General features: G+C 40.4%; 1 protein-coding gene across 3 annotated transcripts in view; it reads right to left on the bottom strand.

Moving 5' to 3' along the window:
• The window catches only part of CCDC77 (coiled-coil domain containing 77), a 28623-nt gene extending 13856 nt beyond the window's left edge, over window positions 1–14767 (bottom strand). The window contains exons 1-6 of one of the 3 annotated variants that reach the window (XM_027595747.2): window positions 14684–14713; window positions 12444–12561; window positions 11112–11166; window positions 8135–8188; window positions 6414–6657; window positions 3651–3793 (exon numbers count right to left, since the gene is read on the bottom strand). In XM_027595747.2, coding sequence (XP_027451548.1) covers window positions 3651–3793; window positions 6414–6657; window positions 8135–8172 — 425 coding nt within the window. In that variant the 5' untranslated portion in view covers window positions 8173–8188; window positions 11112–11166; window positions 12444–12561; window positions 14684–14713. Of the gene's footprint in view, window positions 1–3650; window positions 3794–6413; window positions 6658–8134; window positions 8189–11111; window positions 11167–12443; window positions 12562–14604; window positions 14661–14683 lie in introns of those variants that run through there. The other 2 variants (XM_027595745.2, XM_027595748.2) reach the window with 2 other exon arrangements.
• Window positions 14768–21795: the final 7028 nt, after the last annotated feature.

Raw genomic sequence — 21795 nt, 5'->3', positions numbered from 1 at the left:
ATTATCATGGCACTGGAGTATATAGGAATCATGTAATCAACAGAACTTTGTTCCAGGTCCAGCTCACAGTGGGTCCACTGGGTCCAGACCCAATCAATGGTCAGTTTCCCCATCTCCAAATGTGTAACTGCAATGGACATATTTGGTAGTTGGCAAAACCTTCAACAAATTTCTTGGCTTTTGGGTTAAGGTAAGAGGAAGACTCTGAAACTGCCCCCTCCCTACCCCTGCCAAGATGGTAAATAAAGACTTAAAGGATGTAGGGGTCAAGGTCACCATCAAATCCCCATTTAATTCACAGGATGACCTATGCAAAACCAGAAGGATAACAGTGGACTACTACCAAGTAGTTCCAATTTCAGTTACGGTGCTAGATGTAGTGTTTTTGCTAGAGCAGATTAACTTGGTTTTAGGTACATGGTATATGGATACTGATTAAGTAAATGTATTCTTTTCCATTCCTAACAGGAGCGGAAAAAGTTCTCATTTGTGTGGGGTGAACACAGTATACTTTTACAGTTTTTCCATAAAACCAGGTTAACTCTTCTGTGTGCTATCAAGTAAGTCTAAAAAGACCTGGATCTGGCCATACCACAGATCTCATCAGTTCACTACTAATGACATCAGATTAAATTAGACTGGATAGACAAGAAATGGCAGATGTGTTAGAACCCTTGGTAAGATACATGTGCTTCAGAGAGTTGGAGGTAAACCTTACAAAGCACATCAGTGAAGTTTTAGGGGTCTGATCTAGGCATGACAGGACATTCCCTTCAAAGTAAAGGACAAATTATTGTGCCTTACCCTTAACCAGGAAGAAAAAAAGACTCTTCAGGTCTCTTCAGAGAACATATTCCATACTCTGGAATACTGCTCTGACCCAAATATCAAGTGACATGAAAGGTGAGCTTTCAGTGCGGCCCAGAGTTGAAAGGAAGTTCTGTATTAGGTCAAGGCTAAAACTATTAAGGAGATTGAGTTGGTAATCAAAAACCTCCTGACAAAGAAAAACTCGACCTGATGTCTTCACAAGTAAACTCAAACCAAGTATTTAAAGGACAAACACCAATAATTCTCAAACTTTTAAAAAATTGAAGATGAGGGGCACCTGGGTGGCTCAGTTGGTTCAGTGACTGCCTTTGGCTCAGGTCATGATCCTGGAGTCCCGGGACTGAGTCCCGCATCGGGCTCCCTGCTCAGCAGGGAGTCTGCTTCTCCCTCTGACCCTCTTCCCTCTCGTGCTCTCTATCTCCCATTCTCTCTCTCAAATAAATAAATAAAATCTTTAAAAAAAATAAAAAATTGAAGATAAGGCAACACTTACTAACTCATTCTATGAGGCCAGCATTGCCCTGATACCAAAGCCAGACACACATTACAAGGAAACTACTCTAGACCAATATCCCTCATGAACACTGATGTAAAATCCTCAACAAAATACAAGCAAACCAAATTCAGGAGCATTTTAAAGGATTACACACCATGATTAAGTGGAATTTATTTCTGGAATCCAAGCATAGTTCAGCATATGAAAATTGATCAATGTAATACATATTAACAGAATAAAGGAAAAAACCACAATCATCAATTTATAAAGAAAACTCATATAACAACATTCAAAACCCTTTTATGATAAAAACACTCAAAACAAACTGGGTGAAGAAGAAAACAATCTCTACCTATTAAGAGCCATGTATGGAAAACCCATAGCTAACATCATACTCAATGGTGAAAGACCAAAAGTTTTCCTCTATGATCAAGAACAAGACAAGGATGCTCACTTTCACAACTCTCATTTAACCCAGTATTGGGCGTGGAGCCTACTTAAGATTCTCTCTCTCCCTCTCCCTCTGCCCCTTCCCCACACCCACTCATGAGCACTCTCTCTTAAAAACAAACAAAACAACTATAGTGATATTGGATTTGGCAATGATTTTTTGAATATGACACCAAAAGCAGATGCAACAAAGGGAAAAGTATACCAATTGGACCTTACGAAAATAAAAAAAAGTTTTTTTGCATCAAAAGGATTATCAACAGAGTAAAATGGCAACACTCAGAATGGGAGAAAATATTTACAAATCACTTATCTATTGGATTAAAGTGGATTAAATCCAGAATATATAAAGAACTCTTAAAAACTAAACAACCGTAAAAATCCAAGAACCCAATTCAAAAATGGGCAAAGGGCTTGAACAGACATTTCTCTAGAAAAGACACACAACTGGCCAATAAGCATGTGAGAAAAGGCTCAATATCACTCATTGTTAGGGCAGTGCAAATCAAAACAATGAGATACTATTTCACACCCATTAGGATAGCTATTATTAAAAAACCCAGAAAACAAATGTTGGTATGAATAAGAAACTGAAACTCTTTTGTACTTCTGATGGGAATGTAAAATGGTGCAGTCACTATCAAAAACAGCATGGTAGTTCCTCAAAAATATAGAATTAGCATTTGATTCAGCATTCCACTTCTGGGTATATACATAAAAGAACTGAAAGCAGGGACTTGAATAGGTATTTGTACACCAATGTTCATAGCAATATTATTCACAATAGCTAGAAGGTGGAAACAATTCAAATGTCCATCAATGGATGAATGGATAAACAAAATGTGGTAAGTACATACAGTGGGATAATATTTGGCCTTAAAAAGGAATAAAATTTTGATACATGCTACAACATGGATGAACCTTGAAAACATTATGCTAAGTGAAATAAGCCAGACACAAAGGGACAAATACTGTATGATTCTACTTCTTTGAGGTCAAATACATATACAGAAAGTAGAACAGTGGTTACTAAGGGCGGGGGGGGGGTTGATGAGGAGTTATTGTTTAATGGGTACAGAGTTTCTATAAGGGACAGTGGAAAAGTTCTAGAGCTGGATAGTGGTATGGCTGCATGATAACATAAATATACTTAATACCATTGCACCATACACTTGAAAATGACTAAAATGGTAAATTTTATGTTAAGTATATTTTACCACAATTAAAAAAATTTAGTAGTGGATGCTGTGGAACACTGCTCAGATGCCACCTTCAGGACCAAGCACCCATCACCCAAGAGCTGAGTCCTTCTCCAGGAACTGCCCTAGGCTGAAGGAGGCTGCCTCTCTCAGGTTTACATCCCCTCCCTGGTGACAGCCGACACCCAGTGAGTATAAAAGGTCAACCCATTTGCCTCTGAATGGCTGTCTTGGCCTCAGAGCTCCCTGTGCGGTTGGCTGAAGCCTCTGCTACCACGGAATCACAGTTCAAATTCTCCCTCTGCCCAAATCTGCTCATAGATGTTATTCCTCAGAGTCCCCCTACTAACTATCCTCACATCCATCTCAGAGTCTGCTTCCTGGGGAACACAACCTAAGAGGACCATAGAGAAATGTATCTTGTTTAGTGTAATTTATTTTTTTTTCAAAGATTTTATTTATTTATTTTACAGAGAGAGACACAGCAAGAGAGGGAACACAAGCAGGGGGAGTGGGAGAGGGAGAAGCAGGCTTCCCGCGGGACTCGATCCCAGAACCCTGGGATCATGACCTGAGCTGAAGGCAGACGCTTAATGACCGAGCCACCCAGGTGCCCCTTGTCTAGTGTAATTTAGGAAACAGAACCCCAATATTTCCCTTCTCCCACTTGGTACCTGATTCTCAGTCGGTCGTTTTCTGAGTAGAGGCGTAAAACATGCTCCCGTTCCTGGAAGAGGCAGACCTGTATATCACTTAGAGCTTTCTGCAATTCAGCAACCTCTTCCTCCCTCTGCTGCAAATCCCATTCTAGTTTATGCTGGGGGGAGGAAAAAAAGGTAGTTGAAAAGATATTGCACTTTACAGGAGTATCTCTGATTGGATATGGTGGATCAGTTCATGCAGAAATATTACAAAGTGAATGGTTTCACCAACACGGAATTCAAATGACAACAACAGGTTGTGTATAGACTTGAGTTTAAAAGCTGAAGGATGAAACAAAAAAGCTACAGGGTGAGTGTGATGTTTGCCTATAACATCAAAGCTCTATCTTTCTTTTACAGATTACAGAACCCTATAATGCCATATGATTTACCTGTTCTAGTCACACTTCTTTTTTTAATGCTTTCTATGTAATAAGGATTATATAATTTTGGAAAAACAAAGATAAAAAGGTATGATTCTTGCCTACAGAGTTGGAAGGATTTTGTGGGGGGAGAGACATGCAAACAATTAAAATAAAATAGTTATTTCATGAAAGAGCATGCATAGTAAAATGGTAGAAGGGAAAGTACAGCAGGAGTAAAACCTCTGCAGGTATTGGGAAGTCAGAGAACACAACCAAAGTTGGAACTTGAAAGATGAAAACTACTAGAGACAAGCAGAGGGCGGGTACTCTTGGGAAAGAGAAAGAAAGAACCATCAGAGCCTTAAGTGTCTGGGCAACCCCAAGTATTTCAGTGTCACTGGAGTGGACAGAGGCAGAGTGGGGAAGTATGAGGCCACAGGCTGGATACTGGTAAGGAGGACACTGTAATAGTTCAGGGGAGACATAATGAAAGTTGGAACTAGTGTTGAGGAAACAGTGACTAAGTTGTTGGAATGCATGAAGTGATATTTAGGAAGCAGAACGAAGAGGACTTACCAAGTGACGGAAGTAGGGGCTGGGGAGAACTGTAGGCAACGATACCATTTACTGGACGTGGAATAAAGAAAAAGTGAAGAGATAAGGAATGGAGGGAGGGGAAATGTTCGTGGTACAGATTATGTGTGGGTAGGTAGGAAAGAGGAGAGTAGTTCAGACACGGACAGGTTAATGTGGAACTCAGGAGAAAAGTGCGGTAGTTATTTGGTGTCATCATCTCAGATGTAGCAGTAGAAGACATGAATACGATGAGACCATATATGGTGGAATCTAGAACTTTGATATTTAAGACTAAGGAAGGGGGGCTGTTGATGGAGACTGAGAAGAACTGGTCAGAAAGGTAAGACAGAAACTGGGAAAGGGAAATGACACAGAAATCAAGAAAGGCCAAGTCTGCAGAAAGGAGAGATCAATAGTGACAAATACTGCAAAGGCCACGAAGAGATCATTTTGACTAGCAGGTTCCAGAGACCATAGGAGGTGCACTTTTAGTGGAGCAATGGGGACAGAGACCAAACTGTAGTCAAGAGGTCACTGAGTAGGTGACAAACTCAAACTATTCTACAGGTGTGGCTGAGAAAAGAGCCATCTACATAAGAGAGTAGTTAGAGGGAAGCACAAGTACAGAAGAAAGACTTGAGTAGGTTTATATACTGAGGACAAAAAGCCAACATCAGGCAAGAAGTTAAAAACAGAACACACAGAAAAGAGAGATGATGAAGCAGGGTTTCTGCGGAGGAGAAAGGAATGGGGGCTAGGGGGACTGTTGGATCAGTGCAGCTTGAACAGGCAGAGATAGCTTGTCCCTGAAGCAGTAAAAAGAAAGATGGATATAGACGTAGATGACCTGTGTGGATGGGCAGGAAGGGAGCGCATGTGTGATAGCCGGTGTCTCCTCCGCGAACTAGGAAACAAGCTGGCCTGAGAGAAGAGCGCTAAGAAGGCTTGCAGGCTGGTGGAGGGGGAAGGTATGGCACAGATATGCACAGGCAAGAAAACTGCTGTATAGTGACTAAGGATACTGATGGACACGTTTACCATGAATTTATTCTGTAATGATATGTAACCGTTCTAGGACAATGGTTCTCAACTGGGGGCGATTTTGCCTATGCCCCCAGGAGAAATTGCGCAACGTCCACAGGCATTTTTGATGGTCATGACTGGGGGTCGGGGGGATGGGGGAAGAGGTGTGCTACTGGTATCTAGTGAGTGGAGGCCAAGGATGCTACTAAACATCCTACAATGCACACAACAGTCTTCACGACAAACAAGTACCAAGCCCCAAATGTCAATAATGCCTAGGTTGAGAAATCCTGCTCCAAGAGAAGAGGTGGTGGTGAACTGGATGAAATTATAGCGTTTGTGCTATGCAAGCAGGGTCAGAAGAATAAGCAAGGGGTCCCATGCAGACAGTACAGTTACTGAAGTGAAGCACAGCGGAGTTTGGGTTAGAAAGGAAGGATGTGAGGTCAGAAGCTGGCAGGCAACACTGAGAAAACTGAACTATCAAGGAGTTACAGAGCTAACAATGAAGTTAAATGAAGTCAGGTGTAAGGGGGTGAAAGAACTAGAAGTATAAAAGAGACCTCTAAGGTTTTAGAGGTCTAGCAGTTGGCAGAGATTATAATCTAGTGAGGGACCCAAAGGGCAGATAGGTAGCTATGCTGTGGTAGAAAGGAATAAAAAAAGAATTTTTAAAATAAAATATCTGCTTATAATATGAGCTGGCACTTCTCTCAGGAATGAATAGACTCAACCGGAGTCCTAAAAGGGTATAACACATCATCCCTTTCACCTGTGCATCACAAGCTGCTTTGTAGAGTTCCAGTTTCTTCAACAGGTCTTCATTTTCTTCCTCACACTCAGCCATCTTCTTTTGGTAATATTCCAGAAGCTCCTGAGAAGGGCAGAGGACAGCCAGACGATCTTCCGTGGAAGGCAAGGGAGTTGACTCCATCGAATCCAAGAAAGACATTCCCTTCCACTTGGTGGGACCACTGAAGTCACAGGGAACATCATGTTTGGAGACAGTTGTTGGCCTGTAAGAAATCAGAAAGGACATATTCATTAAACTGTTTGAACATTTACGAGACATTATAATTTTTTTTTTAAGATTTTATTTATTTGACAGAGAGAGACATAGCGAGAGAGGGAACACAAGCAGGGGGAGTGGGAGAGGGAGAAGCAGGCTGCCCCCTGAGCAGGTAGCCCAATGCAGGGCTCAATCCCAGGACCCTGGGATCATGACCTGAGCCAAAGGCAGATGCTTAACAACTGAGCCACCCAGGTGTCCCGAGACATTATAATTTCTTAAATAAAAAAGTTTATGTTCTTGAAGTGCTATAATTAAGGTGCTCATAAACCTTCAAAGTTTGATATTCTGGGTTAGTGACGAATTTTATGAACTGGTTTCCAAGTATTAAAGGCTTAAAGCTAGATTCAAAATATATGTTAAAAAAGTAAAAAGATCATTAAAAAATGAAATATTTCCCAAGTAAGACCAGGTAAAAAGAGAAAATTTAATACTATTAAGATACATAGCGAAAGAACACTATACACTGCTGATGGAGTCTAACTTGACACTACAGAGAGTAATTTGGCAGAATCTAGTAAAACCGCTATTCCTCTTGTCCTAGAGAAACTCATGCATACGTGTACAAGGTGACACATACGAAAATGTTCATAGCAACATTATTGTAATAACAAAAATGGTAAACCTTCCAGACATCCACTCAGTAGGGTAATGGATAAATTGTGGTATATTTATATAAACGGAACATTACTCAAAGTCATTAGAAACTATGCATTAGAGATATCCAAATATGAATGAATCATCCAAGCAACATTAAATGGGAAAATGTGCATAGATGCATATGTAGAAGATATAGACAGTGTGGAGAAACTTTATACTGGATGCCCAGAGTTGTAGTTAACAAAGGAGATGGTCAGCACCTTTAATAAGTAGGCATGTATAGAAGAGATGTTAACATTTACTTTCAGCTAGCATGAAGGAAAAACCCCTAGCATTTTCTCAATCACTAAAAGCTCGTGACAGAAATGTTCTTTTACTTAATGTTTCATGTCTTCAAAGGGAGTTGCATTATAACTACTCTGGGAAATAGATCAGTAGATGAACGAAGAGGTACTGCTGAGATTTTGCAGTTGAGAGTCGTGGCAATGAGGATGACGATGTCTCTCATGCGGGAAGTTGATGGCAGAACCAGAATTAAAAGTCCCCTGTTTGCATGCTGGTTGATTGTTTCCTCTGTAATCCAGGATCCACGGGCACTATACCAGGCCCATTCAAACTGCCTGGATTCGGGTATTCACACTTAATATGTCCTAGTTTTAAAACCAAATTGCACATAATAAGAACAGAGAAATAAGGCCTAATATAGTTCAAATCCAGAGTTTGGAAACACACTTCTAAACCCTTTCTAGTTCCTAAGCTAACTTGCACTTACGGCTACAGAAGTCTTGATTCTTTAACAACCTGAAAATAAGCAAATGTCTTACTTTCTGCAGACGGGGGTACGCACTGGGGTAAAGTTCATGGTGTCCTTTTCACACCTGTCAAATACACGAAAATTCAGAATGAAGGGTCAGGAAGAGACAAAAAAAAAAAACCAAAACAGTACAGGATACACAGACATGTTCCCTTTCCACCATCACCAGATGTACCTACTGGTGAGAATGTGATGCTCTAAAATGTAGGATTCTTTATAGTAGTCCCAAATCCTGAAAATCAATGACTTTTGAATTTTCATAAGGCGTTCGTTCGTCATTACTATTTTTAAATAAAATCAGAATGGCATCTAATGTTTGGATAGATAAGCACACACAAAAGAAAAGCCTCCTTAACAACAATGCAAAACGAATTTACAATCCTTTTGCTGAAAGAGGAGGGAGATGCAGAAAAGTTTCTAAGAAGTAAGGGACAGTAAATGGAAATTAAGGTAGAGGGCCAATTACACTACATTTAAAATAAATACAAAGCCACTGACGTGGTGAGCTTTATATATTGTTTCATCTTAAAGAAAGAAAAAATTACAAGCTTTCTAAGGTCCATTTACAATCTCCATTCCAATAGCTAACATGGAGCTTGGGTTCCTCTATTTGAATAATCTCATCACAGAGATTTTTATGAAGATAACCTCATAAAGCAGGGAGGGAAGAGGAGAAGAAAGGGAGAGGAGGGAGGAGCGGAGGAGGAGGGAAGGGAGAGTTTATTTTATTAGCTTTAGGGAAAGCTGGCTTATCAAGCATGCTTTGTCAACCCATTCTGATTTTGAGCACAATGATGTAATATTCTGTTCCTGTACTCTTTTAATTGGTATGCATCTGCTTATAATCTTCAGTCCTTTGGAGAAGAATTTTGTGAACAAGAGTGAAAAGAGATAATCACTTTTGTTAATTCTATATACCATTTTCCCACTCGGAACCCCAGAATGCCCCTGCTCCTCCTCCCTGAAACCTTTTCTTCATTTGACTTCTAGGACACCAGAGGTTCCCAGTTTTCTTTCCTCCTCACTGGCCATTAATTTTCAGTCTCTGCTAGTTCTTCTTCCTCTTTATCTATACTTATTGCCTCGATGACTGCATGAAGTGTCAGTTTTAGGGCGACTGACATTCTTATATACACACTGATAGTTTTCAAATTCCTACCTCCAGTGCTGACTCTGCCCTCCACTCCACTCATACCTATCTCACTGCCCTATTCCCTATCTCCACTTGGATGTCTTACAGGTCTCTCAAGCTTCACAAGTCCAAAACCAAGTTCCTGATAAACACCTACCACCACTAGTGCTTCGGCAGGGGTGGGGGTGGGGCGGAAATAAAACAAAAGAAAACAAAAACACCTACCACCAAAACCTGCTCTTCTCTCAAAATTCTACATTCCAGGGGCGCCTGGGTGGCTCAGTCGGTTAAGTGGCTGCCTTCAGCTCAGGCCATGATCACAGGGTCCTGGGATCGAGCCCCGTGTTGGGCTCCCTGCTCAGCAGGGACCCTGCTTCTCCCTCTGCCTCTGCCTGCCTCTCTGCCTACTTGTTCTCTCTATCTCTCTGTCAAATAAATAAATAGAATCTTTAGGGGCGCGCCTGGGTGGCTCAGTCGGTTGAGCGGCTGCCTTCGGCTCAGGTCATGATCCCAGCCAAGGTGCTGTGATGGAGCCCCACGTCTGGCTCCCTGCTCAGCGGAGAGCCTACTTCTCCCTCTCCCTCTGCCTGCCACTCTGCCTGCTTGTGCTGTCTCTCTATCTGTCGAATAAATAAATAAAATCTTTAATAAATAAATAAATAGAATCTTAAAAAAAAAAAAAGAGTTCTACATTCCAGTAATTACTACCTCGATCGTGCCAGTTGCTTATGACCAAAAAACTTGGTCGGAGCAATTTTACTCCTCTTAGAGTAGTCTTACATGCTATACTCAATCCATGAGCAAATCCTATTAGCTCTACCATCAAAATATCCAGAATCTGACAATTGCTCAGGCCAATACCGCCCTGGTCCAACCCACTAGTCTCTTGCCTGGATGACTACAAGAGCCTCTTTAACTGGTCTCTTTGCTTCCACTCTCAAATCTAGCCCCTGCAGTCTACTCTCAACACAGCAGTTAGAGTGATTATTTAAAATGTAAGTCAAGGGACGCCTGGGTGGCTCAGTCATTAAGCGTCTGCCTTCGGCTCAGGTCATGATCCCGGGGTCCTGGGATCGAGTCCTGCAACAGGCTCCCTGCGTGGTGGGGAGTCTGCTTCTCCTTCTCCCTCTGCTGCTCCCCCTGCTTGTGTTCTCTCTCTCTGATAAATAAAATCTTAAAAAAAAAAGACCCACCATGAGATACCAGTACACACTCTCTAGTGTAACTAATATTAAAAAGAAATAAAAAGAGAGATAATATCAAGTGCCGACAAGGATGTAGAGCAAATAGAACACACACTACTAGTGCAAGTGTAAAATGTTACACCTATTGTGATGGTTAATTAAACAAAAATAAAATGTAAGTCAAAACACAAAACTCCCCTGCTCAAAAGCCTCCTAAGACTTAGTTTTAGTCAGAGAGCCAAGGTCTTTAAAATGGCTTCCAAGGTCCTACGTGATCCGCCTACCCCAGGACTTCTGTGACCCCACCTCCAACTCTCCCCCTGCTCACTCCACCAACAACATTGGTCTCTGCTATTCTTCAAACATGCCAAACTTTTACTTCAGACTTCAAACTTCTACTTCATTTATGTTCTTTTCCCATTTATCTATATATGGCTTGCTCCCTCTCCTTGAGGGTTCTAATGTCACCTTCTTGGTGAAGTCTTCCCTGATCATCTGGCATTCCCTTACCCACCTTCTCTGCTTTACTTTATCACTGCCTGACATAGCTAGAAAATCAGTTTCTGCTTCTGTCTTCCATTAGCTTTCTTCTGCCAACCAACCCTTCGAGTACACCATCTCTTTTTCTTACTCTCTCCTTTAAAATGACTACTCTCCTCCTTTAAACTCACCTCCTTCCACAAAACTTCTTCAAATTGGGTGAATTTGTCTCTTGTAGAAAACCACCTAGAAAATAAAAATGGTAATTGGGTTGGTATGGTAGGATTACGAGTGACATTTTTAACAGCTTGAGATATAATTATATAATTCACATTCCATACAACTCAAAGTGTACAATTCAATGATTTTAGTATATTCAGATACGTGCAACCCTCACAATTACAGAACATTTTCATCACTTCAAGAAATCCTGTATCTTTGGGTGCCTGGGTAGCTCAGTTGGTTAAGTGACTGCCTTTGGCTCAGGTCATGATCCTGGGATCCCGGGATCGAGTCCCGCATCGGGCTCCCCGCTCAGCGGGGAGTCTGTTTCTCCCTCTGACCCGCCCCCCTCTCATGCTCTCTCTCTCTCAAATAAATATCTTAAAAAAAAAATAAATCCTGTATCATTTAGCCATCACCCCTGTGCTCCACCTACCCCCAAGCCCTAAGCAACTACCAATCTACTTTCTATTTCTATATATCTATTTTGGACTTCCATATGAATGAGATCATATAGTATGTGGCCTTTTGTGATTGGCTATGATGGATTTCTTTCACTTAGCATGATGTTTTCAAGGTTCATCCATGTTGTAGCATGTGTTAGTTCTTTATTCCTTTATATGGCCAAGTAATATTCCACTTTGTGAATACAGGTGATATCTTAAAGATGAAGGTCATTGTTCTAAAACTAAGAATAACTTGAACTTTTTTTTAAAATAATCTTTTGAGTTATTTTGTTTGTTTTTTAAGTAATCTCTGCCCCATGTGGGGCTCAAACTCAAGACCCCAAGATCAAGAGTTGCATACTCAGGACCCTAGGTGGATCAGTCGGTTGGGCAGCCAACTCTTGGTTTTGGCTCAGGTCATGATTTCAGAGTCCTGGGATTGAGCCCTTAGAGTCAGGCTCCATGCTCAGTGGCGAGTCTGCTCAAGGATTCTCTCTCTCTCCTTCTCCCTCTTCCACTGCTCATGCCTGCTCTCCCTCTCTAATAAATAAAAGATCTTAAAAAAAAAAAAACAAAACGAGTTGCATGCTCTGTCAACTGAGCCAGTCAGGCGCCACAGAATAACTTGGAACTTTAAAAGAGCCTTCTAACAACCTGTAACCTCTCTTCTTCCTCATAATTAGTGACTGTCCTCACTCCTTCACTTTCCTGTGACTACTGCACATCAACAAAAATGGTGTCTACATTCACATCTCACTTAGTTTTATAATCTCTCAGAATCTGACTTCTACAACATCTGGAAGGCAGCTATGCTGCCTATGCCAACGCCTACTACAACATCTGAATTGAAGTTACTTTTCTTGGTCAGCAGACATCCAAATGAATAAATTCAGCTGCTTTCTTGGTTTCCCATCCTCCATCCAGCAAGTCACTCCTTGATTTGTATCCTTAATTTGACAGTGTTGATGATCACCTTTTTAAAAAATATTGTAGTTCAGAGCTTGGGCCCTGAAATCAAACAGACTTGGGTTTCAGTCAAAGTTCTATCCCTATTAGCTGGTGTGACAAGGCAAGTTATTTCATCTCTCTACAATCCAGTTACTTATTAAAAGATGGGGAGAATATATCATAGGTTGGTGTAAGGATTAAATGAAATAATGAATAAAAGGGCTGAGCACAGTGTCTGACACATAAGTGCTCAATAAATGGCGATTATTATTTTTAATAATAATTTTCCTCTTTGTTCAAAAGGTTCTGTCTTCAACTTTCTTTTCTATTTCCTCCATCCATTTCTGTGGGAACATCATTATTCCCACTGCTTTTATGATTACCTCTATTATCTAAAACACTACCTGGCACAGAGTATTGTGTGAATGAACTTATTGAATGAACAAATGCCATCTTTCAATATCCTAGCTTGAATTTCCAATTACATAATGGACATTTTCACCTATATGTCCCATTGGAGCTTGAAATGTCTAACTCAAAAAAAGTCTAACTTAAAGGGCGCCTGGGTGGCTCAGTTGGTTAAGCGACTGCCTTCGGCTTGGGTCATGATCCTGGAGTTCTGGGATCGAGTCCCACACCGGGCTCCCTGCTCAGCAGGGAGTCTGCTTCTCCCTCTGACCCTCCCCCCTCTCATGCTCGCTCTCTCATTCTCTCTCTCAAATAAATAAAGAAAATCTTAAAAAAAAAAGTCTAACTTAAAAAAATCACTCAAGTCACATACTTTTTTAGCATTTCAAAGCTAATTCAGCATCTTCCAAGCAACCTGGACTTTAAAATCTAAAGTCATCATTTCATTACTCCTTCTCTTGACCTTCATCCAACCATATGAAAATCCTGTACATTCTATCTGGGCAATGACCATGTTAATTCAAGATTTCCATATCTTCTTACCCACTCTACTACAAGGGCTTAACTGTTCTACCTACCCCTTGCCTCCTTTGGACCATATTCTTAAAAACCATAAAATTCATCAGTAGCTCCTCATAGCCTAATGAATTGAATCAAACTCAGACTAGACATCATGGCTAAGAATCAAACCTACCTCTCCTAATTTCCCTCTACTCCCCTAAACGTACACCCGGTTGCAGATAACTTTCTTGCCTCCATGCCCTTGTTGGTGAGCTTCCCTCCAACTGGAACATAACTCCCTCCACTGTCATAATTTCACTTAGTGGAATCCAGTCAGTACCTGAAAACTCCATACTATCTCCTTCATCTCTTTCCAGAGTCTCTCCAACCAAACTGATCAAAATGCGCTAACTGCAAAAGAACCCCATTTGTAATTCTCTAAAAGTTAACATAATAGACTTCTTTGTTACTATCATTTCTCTCATGATGGGTATGTTCCTTGCAGAAAAGAAAATGGGTTTTACTCATTATTGTATCTCCCAAAAGAACAATGTCTTTGTTTATAGATAAGTTAATGGGTTTCAGGTAGCTTCTACTCCTCTATCTCCTGTGGTATTTTCCTTTAGGGTTGTTGTTTTTTAATATAGCCTTATCCCTCCTTACAATTAAATCTTTTTTTTTTTTTAAAGATTTTATTTATTTATTCGACAGAGAGAGAGCAGGCACAAGCAGGGGGAGCAGCAGGCAGAGGGAAAGGGAGAAGCAGGCTCCCCGAGAGCAGGGAGCACGATGCGGGGCTCAATTCCAGGACCCCAGGATCATGACCTAAGCCGAAGGCAGACGCTTAACGACTGAGCCACCCAGGCGCCCCACAATTAAATCCTGATTAGCATTTTGACATTTACTTTAATTACCCCCACAATAACTGTCAAGTATTTTTATTATTCCTTAATTCTACAAATGAGGAAATTGAGGGCTTAGACTATCTTGGGATGAGGGAATATTGGAACGCATTTCCATGACCTCCAAATTCTATACTCCTTTTTACATTTCATCCCGTTGTCGACTCCTTCATTGCTATGGCTCCCCAATCCTCCAACACCCCCGAAACCTTTCACATTGCACGTCCTAACTTCCCTCTTCCGGTCCCCGCACTTACTTCTCCCTCACCACGTTTTTTTTAGCCCAAGGTCCCATTCCCTAACCCCAGTAACCTAAACCCAAAACTCTGTACTCACGCCACACTAAGCCTTCGAGTCAGAGACCCCAACCGAAAAACAAATCTTAAATCCGGTAGCGTCGCGGCGCCACTGAGCGTGCACGAATCCGTCCAATCGCCCACGAGTTTACACCGCCCTTTGGATTGCGCACCAATAGGAAGACTATTCACAGAGACACGCCCCCCCCATTCCCCGCCCCTCCTCGCTACGCGTCTAACCGCGCAGAGATCGCCGGGAAGTGTAGTCTTACTTGTGTACATAGCTTCCCTGGGTGGAGCATGTAAACCAATTGAAACTCAGCCCATTCCAGTACTGGCAGTGTGATATTTGGGGTCAGAACGCAGTAGTTCTGGGCATACCCAGTTTAAATTTGCTCAACTAGTTTGTTTTCACGAAAAATTACGCAGGAACGCGATGCATAATTATGGAATGGATCACGGGATTAGTATGTGTTGCAATTTACAATCTTATATCAAGATGAAGATTCTAAGAAGATAGAGTTTCTCCTTCAATGACCTGGTAGCCTAGAGCCAAGATAGGACCTGTGGTTCAATTTCTACAGTCAAGAGGATTATGTATATAAATGCTACTATTTTTTTAAGATTTTTTTTATTTTTATTTATTTGACAGAGACACAGCGAGAGAGGGAACACAAGCAGGGGGAGTGGGGGAGGGAGAAGCAGGCTTCCCAAGGAGCAGAGAGCCCAATGTGGGGCTCGGTCCCAGGACCCTGGGATCATGACCTGAGCCAAGGCAGACGCTTAGCTGACTGTGCCACCCAGGCGCCCCGCTACTATTTTTGTCAGATAGCAGACACTACTTCCTTTTCCTGAAATTTGTGAAAAACTGACTTTAATCATATTAAACTAGTTCAAAACTCAATTGTAGTCTCATCCGTCCAGAAGAGCAAGGTATAGGGGTAGGGGAAAGGCACTTCAGTCTCAGAGCTGCAGCTACTGCTATGGAAAAGCTGGAACTTCTTGCCGGTGTCCCTTGACATCTCCTAAATTTACTTTTTTCTATCTTGTGATTTTTCTCTGTTAGTTACATCAAGATCTTCCCAGACATTAAAAAAAAAAAAAGATCTTCCCAGACATATGAACTCAGTATTTTTGTCTCTCTTTCTGTCCTTACATTTAAAAAACAAAACAAAACAACAACAACAAAAAAAACAAAATCGTGGTGATCTTATCTTCATACTGGCTCTCAAATATTATATATTCTATAAGATATTCTTCCTATTTATTTCTACTCTCTGTCTCATTACCTTTCACTTGGGCTACTACAATAGGTTTCTAACTGGTGTTTTTTTCCTTCTCCAATCCATTCTGTAAAAGGTGATTACTTTTTTTTAAAGCACACTTCTGGACATGTCACAGTCTTGCTCATAAACTTTTGGTGACTCCTGAAGAGTAGAGAGTAAGTGCTGATAGTAATATGGCATTCAAATACTGAAACAATCTGACCCCTACTTATCCCTATTATATAATAATTAACTGGTTCTTTTCTTTTTTTTTTTTAAAGATTTTATTTATTTATTTGAGAGAGAGAGCATGAGAGGGGGGAGGGTCAGAGGGAGACGCAGACTCCCCTCTGAGCAGGGAGCCCGATGCAGGACTCGATCCCAGGACTCCAGGATCATGACCTGAGCCGAAGGCAGTTGCTTAACCAGCTGAGCCACCCCAGGTGCCCCATTAACTGGTTATTTTCTGACTGTAGCATGGACTTCCTAGCTTTGGCTCATACCCTTCCTTTTATCTTGATTGACCATTTCCATGAATCTTTACCCATAAAATCCCTACCAAGGCCAAGACAAATACCATCTCCTTTACTGGAGGTAATCTTTTCTGTTTTGATACTCAATTAGCAATTGGTCATTTTATTCTTACAGCATAGCTTCTGTTCAAATGTCATCAATCTTAAGCCCTTCTCTGACTACCCTATCCCCCCTTACCACCCTTCCACTCGCTGCCTTTTCTACTTTTATGAGATCTTATGAGCACCTAAAATCATATTTATTGGCTTGTACTTAAGCTCTGTGTCTTTTTGTTGTTGTTCATATCATATATCCAGCATCTGGAAGAGTGCCTGGCACATAGCAGGTGCTCAAAAGTTGTCGCCAAATGAATAAATGCGTACGTAACATTCCTCCCTACACACGTATTGCCTCTCCTGTTAGATTGCTCTTCTTCTTCCATTCTATGTCAAGGTTAAAATGGGTCATCATTCATTCAAATGCCAAAGGGTTATCTTCAACCCCTCCCTCTCTCACAACCACCTAACATCAGATTTATTTATTTTTTTAAAGATTTTTTTAAGATTTTATTTATTGGGCGCCTGGGTGGCTCAGTTGGTTAAGCAACTGCCTTCAGCTCAGGTCATGATCCTGGAGTCCCGGGATCGAGTCCCACATCGGGCTCCCTGCTCTGCGGGGAGTCTGCTTCTCCCTCTGACCCTCTTCCCTCTCGTGCTCTCTATCTCTCATTCTCTCTCTCTCAAATAAATAATAAAATAAAAAAATCTTTAAAAAAAAAAAAAAAAAAAAAAAAAAAAAAAAAAAAAAAAAAGATTTTATTTATTTGACAGAAAGAGACACAGCGAGAGAGGGAACACAAGCAGAGGGAGTGGGAGAGGGAGAAGTAGGCTTCCTGCCGAGCAGGGAGCCCGATGCGGGGCTTGAACCCAGGACCCTGGGATCATGACCTGAGCTGAAGGCAGACGCTTAACGACTGAGCCACCCAGGTGCCCCCATTTGTATTCTTATTGTCATGTGTAGGTTGGTACATAATAGTGAATTAGGTCTGTGTTATCTGTTCTCTATGAAGGCATCTGTGATATAGAATATTATTGATGAAGTCTTTGAAATAAATTTGAGCTAATCCAAACCAAATGTGAGAGAATACTTCACCCAGGTTTGTTTTTTTGTTTTTTGTTTTTTTAAATATGGCATTTGACTTTATTCTTAAATTCACCCAGTTTTTCAGGATAGAAGCTCTTGGTACATTACTTCACAAATTATGCAAATATCTTGGTAAACACAGATTTAGAGATTCAAATGATATGTTTTGCCTGGCTAAATTATTTTTTACAGTACATTTTGAAAGTTCCACTAATTATTCTAGGATATAAATATAATTTTTCACTTACTACCTTTTGGAAAAGAGGATATCAAATTAAATTCCAGAATTAAATCATAACCCAGGAAAGACAGCAAAGGACCTTATAAACTGAAAAATACATTATATTATTAAATTTTATTTTTTTATGTAACCTCTACCCCCAGTGTGGGGCTCAAACTCACAACCCCAAGATCAAGAGTTGCATGGTCTTCCAACTGAGCCAGCCAGGCACCCCACATTATATTATTTTAGAAGGGGTTACAAGATGTTCTTAGAAGGATATTCATGGTTTTACTACTGAACAGAACAATTTACAATGCACCTAAATTTATTGATAATCTTGTGCCTTGCCTTACAACAATCCTTTATCTGCTAAGTACATAAGAATAGATGATTAAGAATCCATTAAAGGTCATATGAGTATAAGTCATATTCAAATAAATAATACAAATATCTTGGGCAAAACAAGCTGTGGGTACTTTGAGGGAATGTAGACATAGACTAAATAAGACTGTTCAAATAATCTGATTGGAAAGTAGTTGTTGATACTTTAATTAAGGGAGGACAATAGAGAGTGATAATTTATAAGTAGTTTCTTCTTAAAGCAGGTCTCTTTCAGCTCTTCCATTGTTTATGTTAATTCAAATGATAGGATAAACCAGCAGTCCCCAAAGTGTGGTCAACAGATCTTGTTTGTCCCCAGGCCCATGTTGGTCCCTGAGATACTTTCTGAAGGTCTTGAAGTCAAAATTATTTTCATATTAATACTAAGATGCTATTTGCTTTTTTTTACCAGTGACACTGGCATTGACAGTGCAAAGCAATGGTGGGTAAAACTACTGGTTCTTTAGTGACACTAAATTGTACTTGCAACCATTGTCTTCATTACACACACTAATGTTTTTTTTTTTTTAAGATTTTATTTATTTGACAGAGAGAGACACAGTGAGAGAGGGAACACAAGCAAGGGGAGTGGGAGAGGGAGAAGCAGGCTTCCCGCTGAGCAGGGAGAGCCTGATGCGGGGCTTGAACCCAGGACCCTGGGATCATGACCTGAGCTGAAGGCAGACGCTTAACGCCTGAGCCACTCAGGTGCCCCCCACACACTAATGGTTTTAAAAAAAAAAAAGCCACTTTCATTTAAGAATGTCCATGATGAGGCAGTAAAAATGATTAGTTTTAATAAACTGTGACTCTTTTTTTTTTTTTTAAAGATTTTACTTATTTATTTAAGAGAGAGAGAGTGCACAAGCAGGGGGAGCAGCAGGCTCCCCGCTGAACAGGAGCTCGATCCCAGGGCCCTGGGATCATGACCTGAGCTGAAGGCAGACTGTTAATCGTCTGAGCCACCCAGGCATCCCAATAAACTGTGATTCTTGAACTTGTCTTTTTAATAATCTGTGTGCTGAAATAGGAAGTACAAATAAAGCAGTTCTACTGCGTAGAGAAGCAGGAGGGTTTCCTCAAGGAGAAGGACTTACAAGCTAAACGAGCCACTTTTTTCATGGAATGCCTGAGGGTCTAACAGATAAACTACGGCTATTTCGATCTAGATATTTGACATTTTTTTGAAAATGAACAATGTAAGCCCATTTATTCAAGGGAAACAACTGATGGTATTTGTTGACAATGAAAATTTGAGCTTTAAGTGAAAATTATTTTTTGGAAAACTTGTTTCTGTTACTCTGAGTTTGACAGCTTCCCAATTTTCTGAGAACATCAATGGTGATATTCTTATGATTTTTAAATATTATAATTATGTGCATAAACATTGGGAATACCTGTATAACTCAGTTATAATATTGAACTAATATTTTCGAAATGATCAATGCACGATGTCACTAAATCATGATTGAGTAAAAAATCCATTCAAGGACAATGTTGATTGCCAATTTTAATGTAACGGAGTCAAAAAGTTCATTGATAAAGTTTTAGATTCCACATTGTTAGCTTTTAAGAAATTACAATTATTGGTTAAGCGACTGCCTTCAGCTCGGGTCATGATCCTGGAGTCCCGGGTTGGAGTCCCGCATCGCGCTTCCTGCTCAGTGGGGAGTCTGCTTCCCCCTCTGACCCTCTTCCCTCTTGTGCTATTTCTCATTCTCTCTCTCTCAAATAAATAAATAAAATCTTAAAAAAAAGAAATTAGTTATCTGAAAAGGCTCAATATTGAAAAAATACTATTTCTTTTCCAATTACATATCTATGTGATGTTGCATTTTTTCGTATATTTCAACCCAAACAACGTATCACAGAAGATTGAATGCAGAAACAGATATAAGACTCGAGCTTGATCCCACAAGCCAAACATTAAAAAGTTTTTCAAAAAATGTAAACCAAACCCACTGTCACTAAATTCCTTTTGGAAAATACTGTTATTATGTATAAAATATATTTATATTAACATATGTGATGGTTTTTGGATAAGATTAATGTTTAATCTGTGAACTTGGAGTAAAGCAGATTGCTCTTCATAATGTGAGTGGACCTCATCTAATCAGCTGAAGGCTTGAATAGAACAAAAATCCAGCTTCACCAAGCAAGACGGAATTCTCCTGCAGAGTGCCATCAGAATCCATCTCTATGATAATCAGCTTTCCTGGGACTCCAGCCTGCCAGCCCACATTGCAGATTTTGGACTTGCTAGCCTCCATAACTGTGAGTTAATTCCTCCTACTAAATTTCTCTCCATATACACACATCCTATTGGTCATGTTTCTCTGGAGAAAGCTGACCAATACAACATGTAATGAGTTTATTATTTTTATTTTTAAATGAGTAAATATTTTAAACATTTCTTAGTTTTAATTTCTAATATAGTAAATATCCATATATAATCCATATAAACAAGAGGTTTAATAAAAGTGGTCCTGAGACCGAAAGTTGGACCAAAAAGTTTGAGAACCACTGGTAAAAACTATATTTAAAACCAAATAGCTTTTCCTTAAAAATTCAGTAATTTTGACTGTTGGCTCTCTGAAATTAGCCTTCCCTCAATTAGTCTGAATTTATGAACTTTTGTTATGTTTTTTTAAGAAAATTCAGAGATCACAGCCTAGCTAAATGATTATCAGAGTTGGGTATTCATTTTATCCTATTCTTAACACCAAGGACAGCAAATTTTGGATAAAACCTAATACTTTAATATTATTTAATTTTTTTCTCAAAAGTTTTTAGGAACTGTTTAAATAATGCAAACAGCACTTTTAAACTCCAGCTAAACCTAACTGTTCTTTCTGCCCAGAGACCCAAATACTACTGACGGTCAATTTAACAGTCTGTTTGCAGAAAGCCCTCATACGAGCTGATTAAACACAAGTTTTGGATCTTTACAATAGTGATGTTCAAAGGGATGGGCATGAGGGGTGCCTGGGTGGCTCAGATGGTAAGCGTCTGCCTTCGGCTCAGGTCATGATCCCAGGGTCCTGGAATCGAGTCCCGCATTGGGCTCCCTGCTCCTTGGGAGCCTGCTTCTCCCTCTGCCTCTCTCTCTCTGTCTCTCATGAATAAATAAATAAAATCTTCAAAGGGATGGGCATGAAGGGTGAGAGTGGCTTCACCTATCCTTCCTGAGGGAGCATCAGAATCTCATGTGGGTGAAACTGGAGAACTTTTTTCCATCCCAGCGGAGATATTCACTGCCCTTCTCCTACAGACTCACTGCTTAAGTGACTGCTACAGATTTCTTGGGCATATCAAAGCAAAGACATGCTTGGGGATAATTACTCTGTGATTTTATATTCTAGGGAGACAGTTTAAAATAAAGTACTTGGGCGCCTGGGTGGCTCAGTTGGTTAAGCGACTGCCTTCGGCTCAGGTCATGATCCTGGAGTCCCGGGATCGAGTCCCGCATCAGGCTCCCTGTTCGGCGAGGAGCCTGCTTCTCCCTCTGACCCTCTCCCCTCTCATGTACTCTCTCTCTCTCTCATTCTCGCTCTCTCAAATAAATAAATCTTTAAAAAAATAAAAAAAATAAATAAAATAAAGTACTTGGTAAGTATAACTCGAAAG

This window comes from Zalophus californianus, chromosome 9 (assembly GCF_009762305.2).
Source record: "Zalophus californianus isolate mZalCal1 chromosome 9, mZalCal1.pri.v2, whole genome shotgun sequence".
In the NCBI taxonomy this organism is placed as follows: domain Eukaryota; kingdom Metazoa; phylum Chordata; class Mammalia; order Carnivora; family Otariidae; genus Zalophus; species Zalophus californianus.
This window is presented reverse-complemented; position numbering and strand designations above follow the sequence as displayed.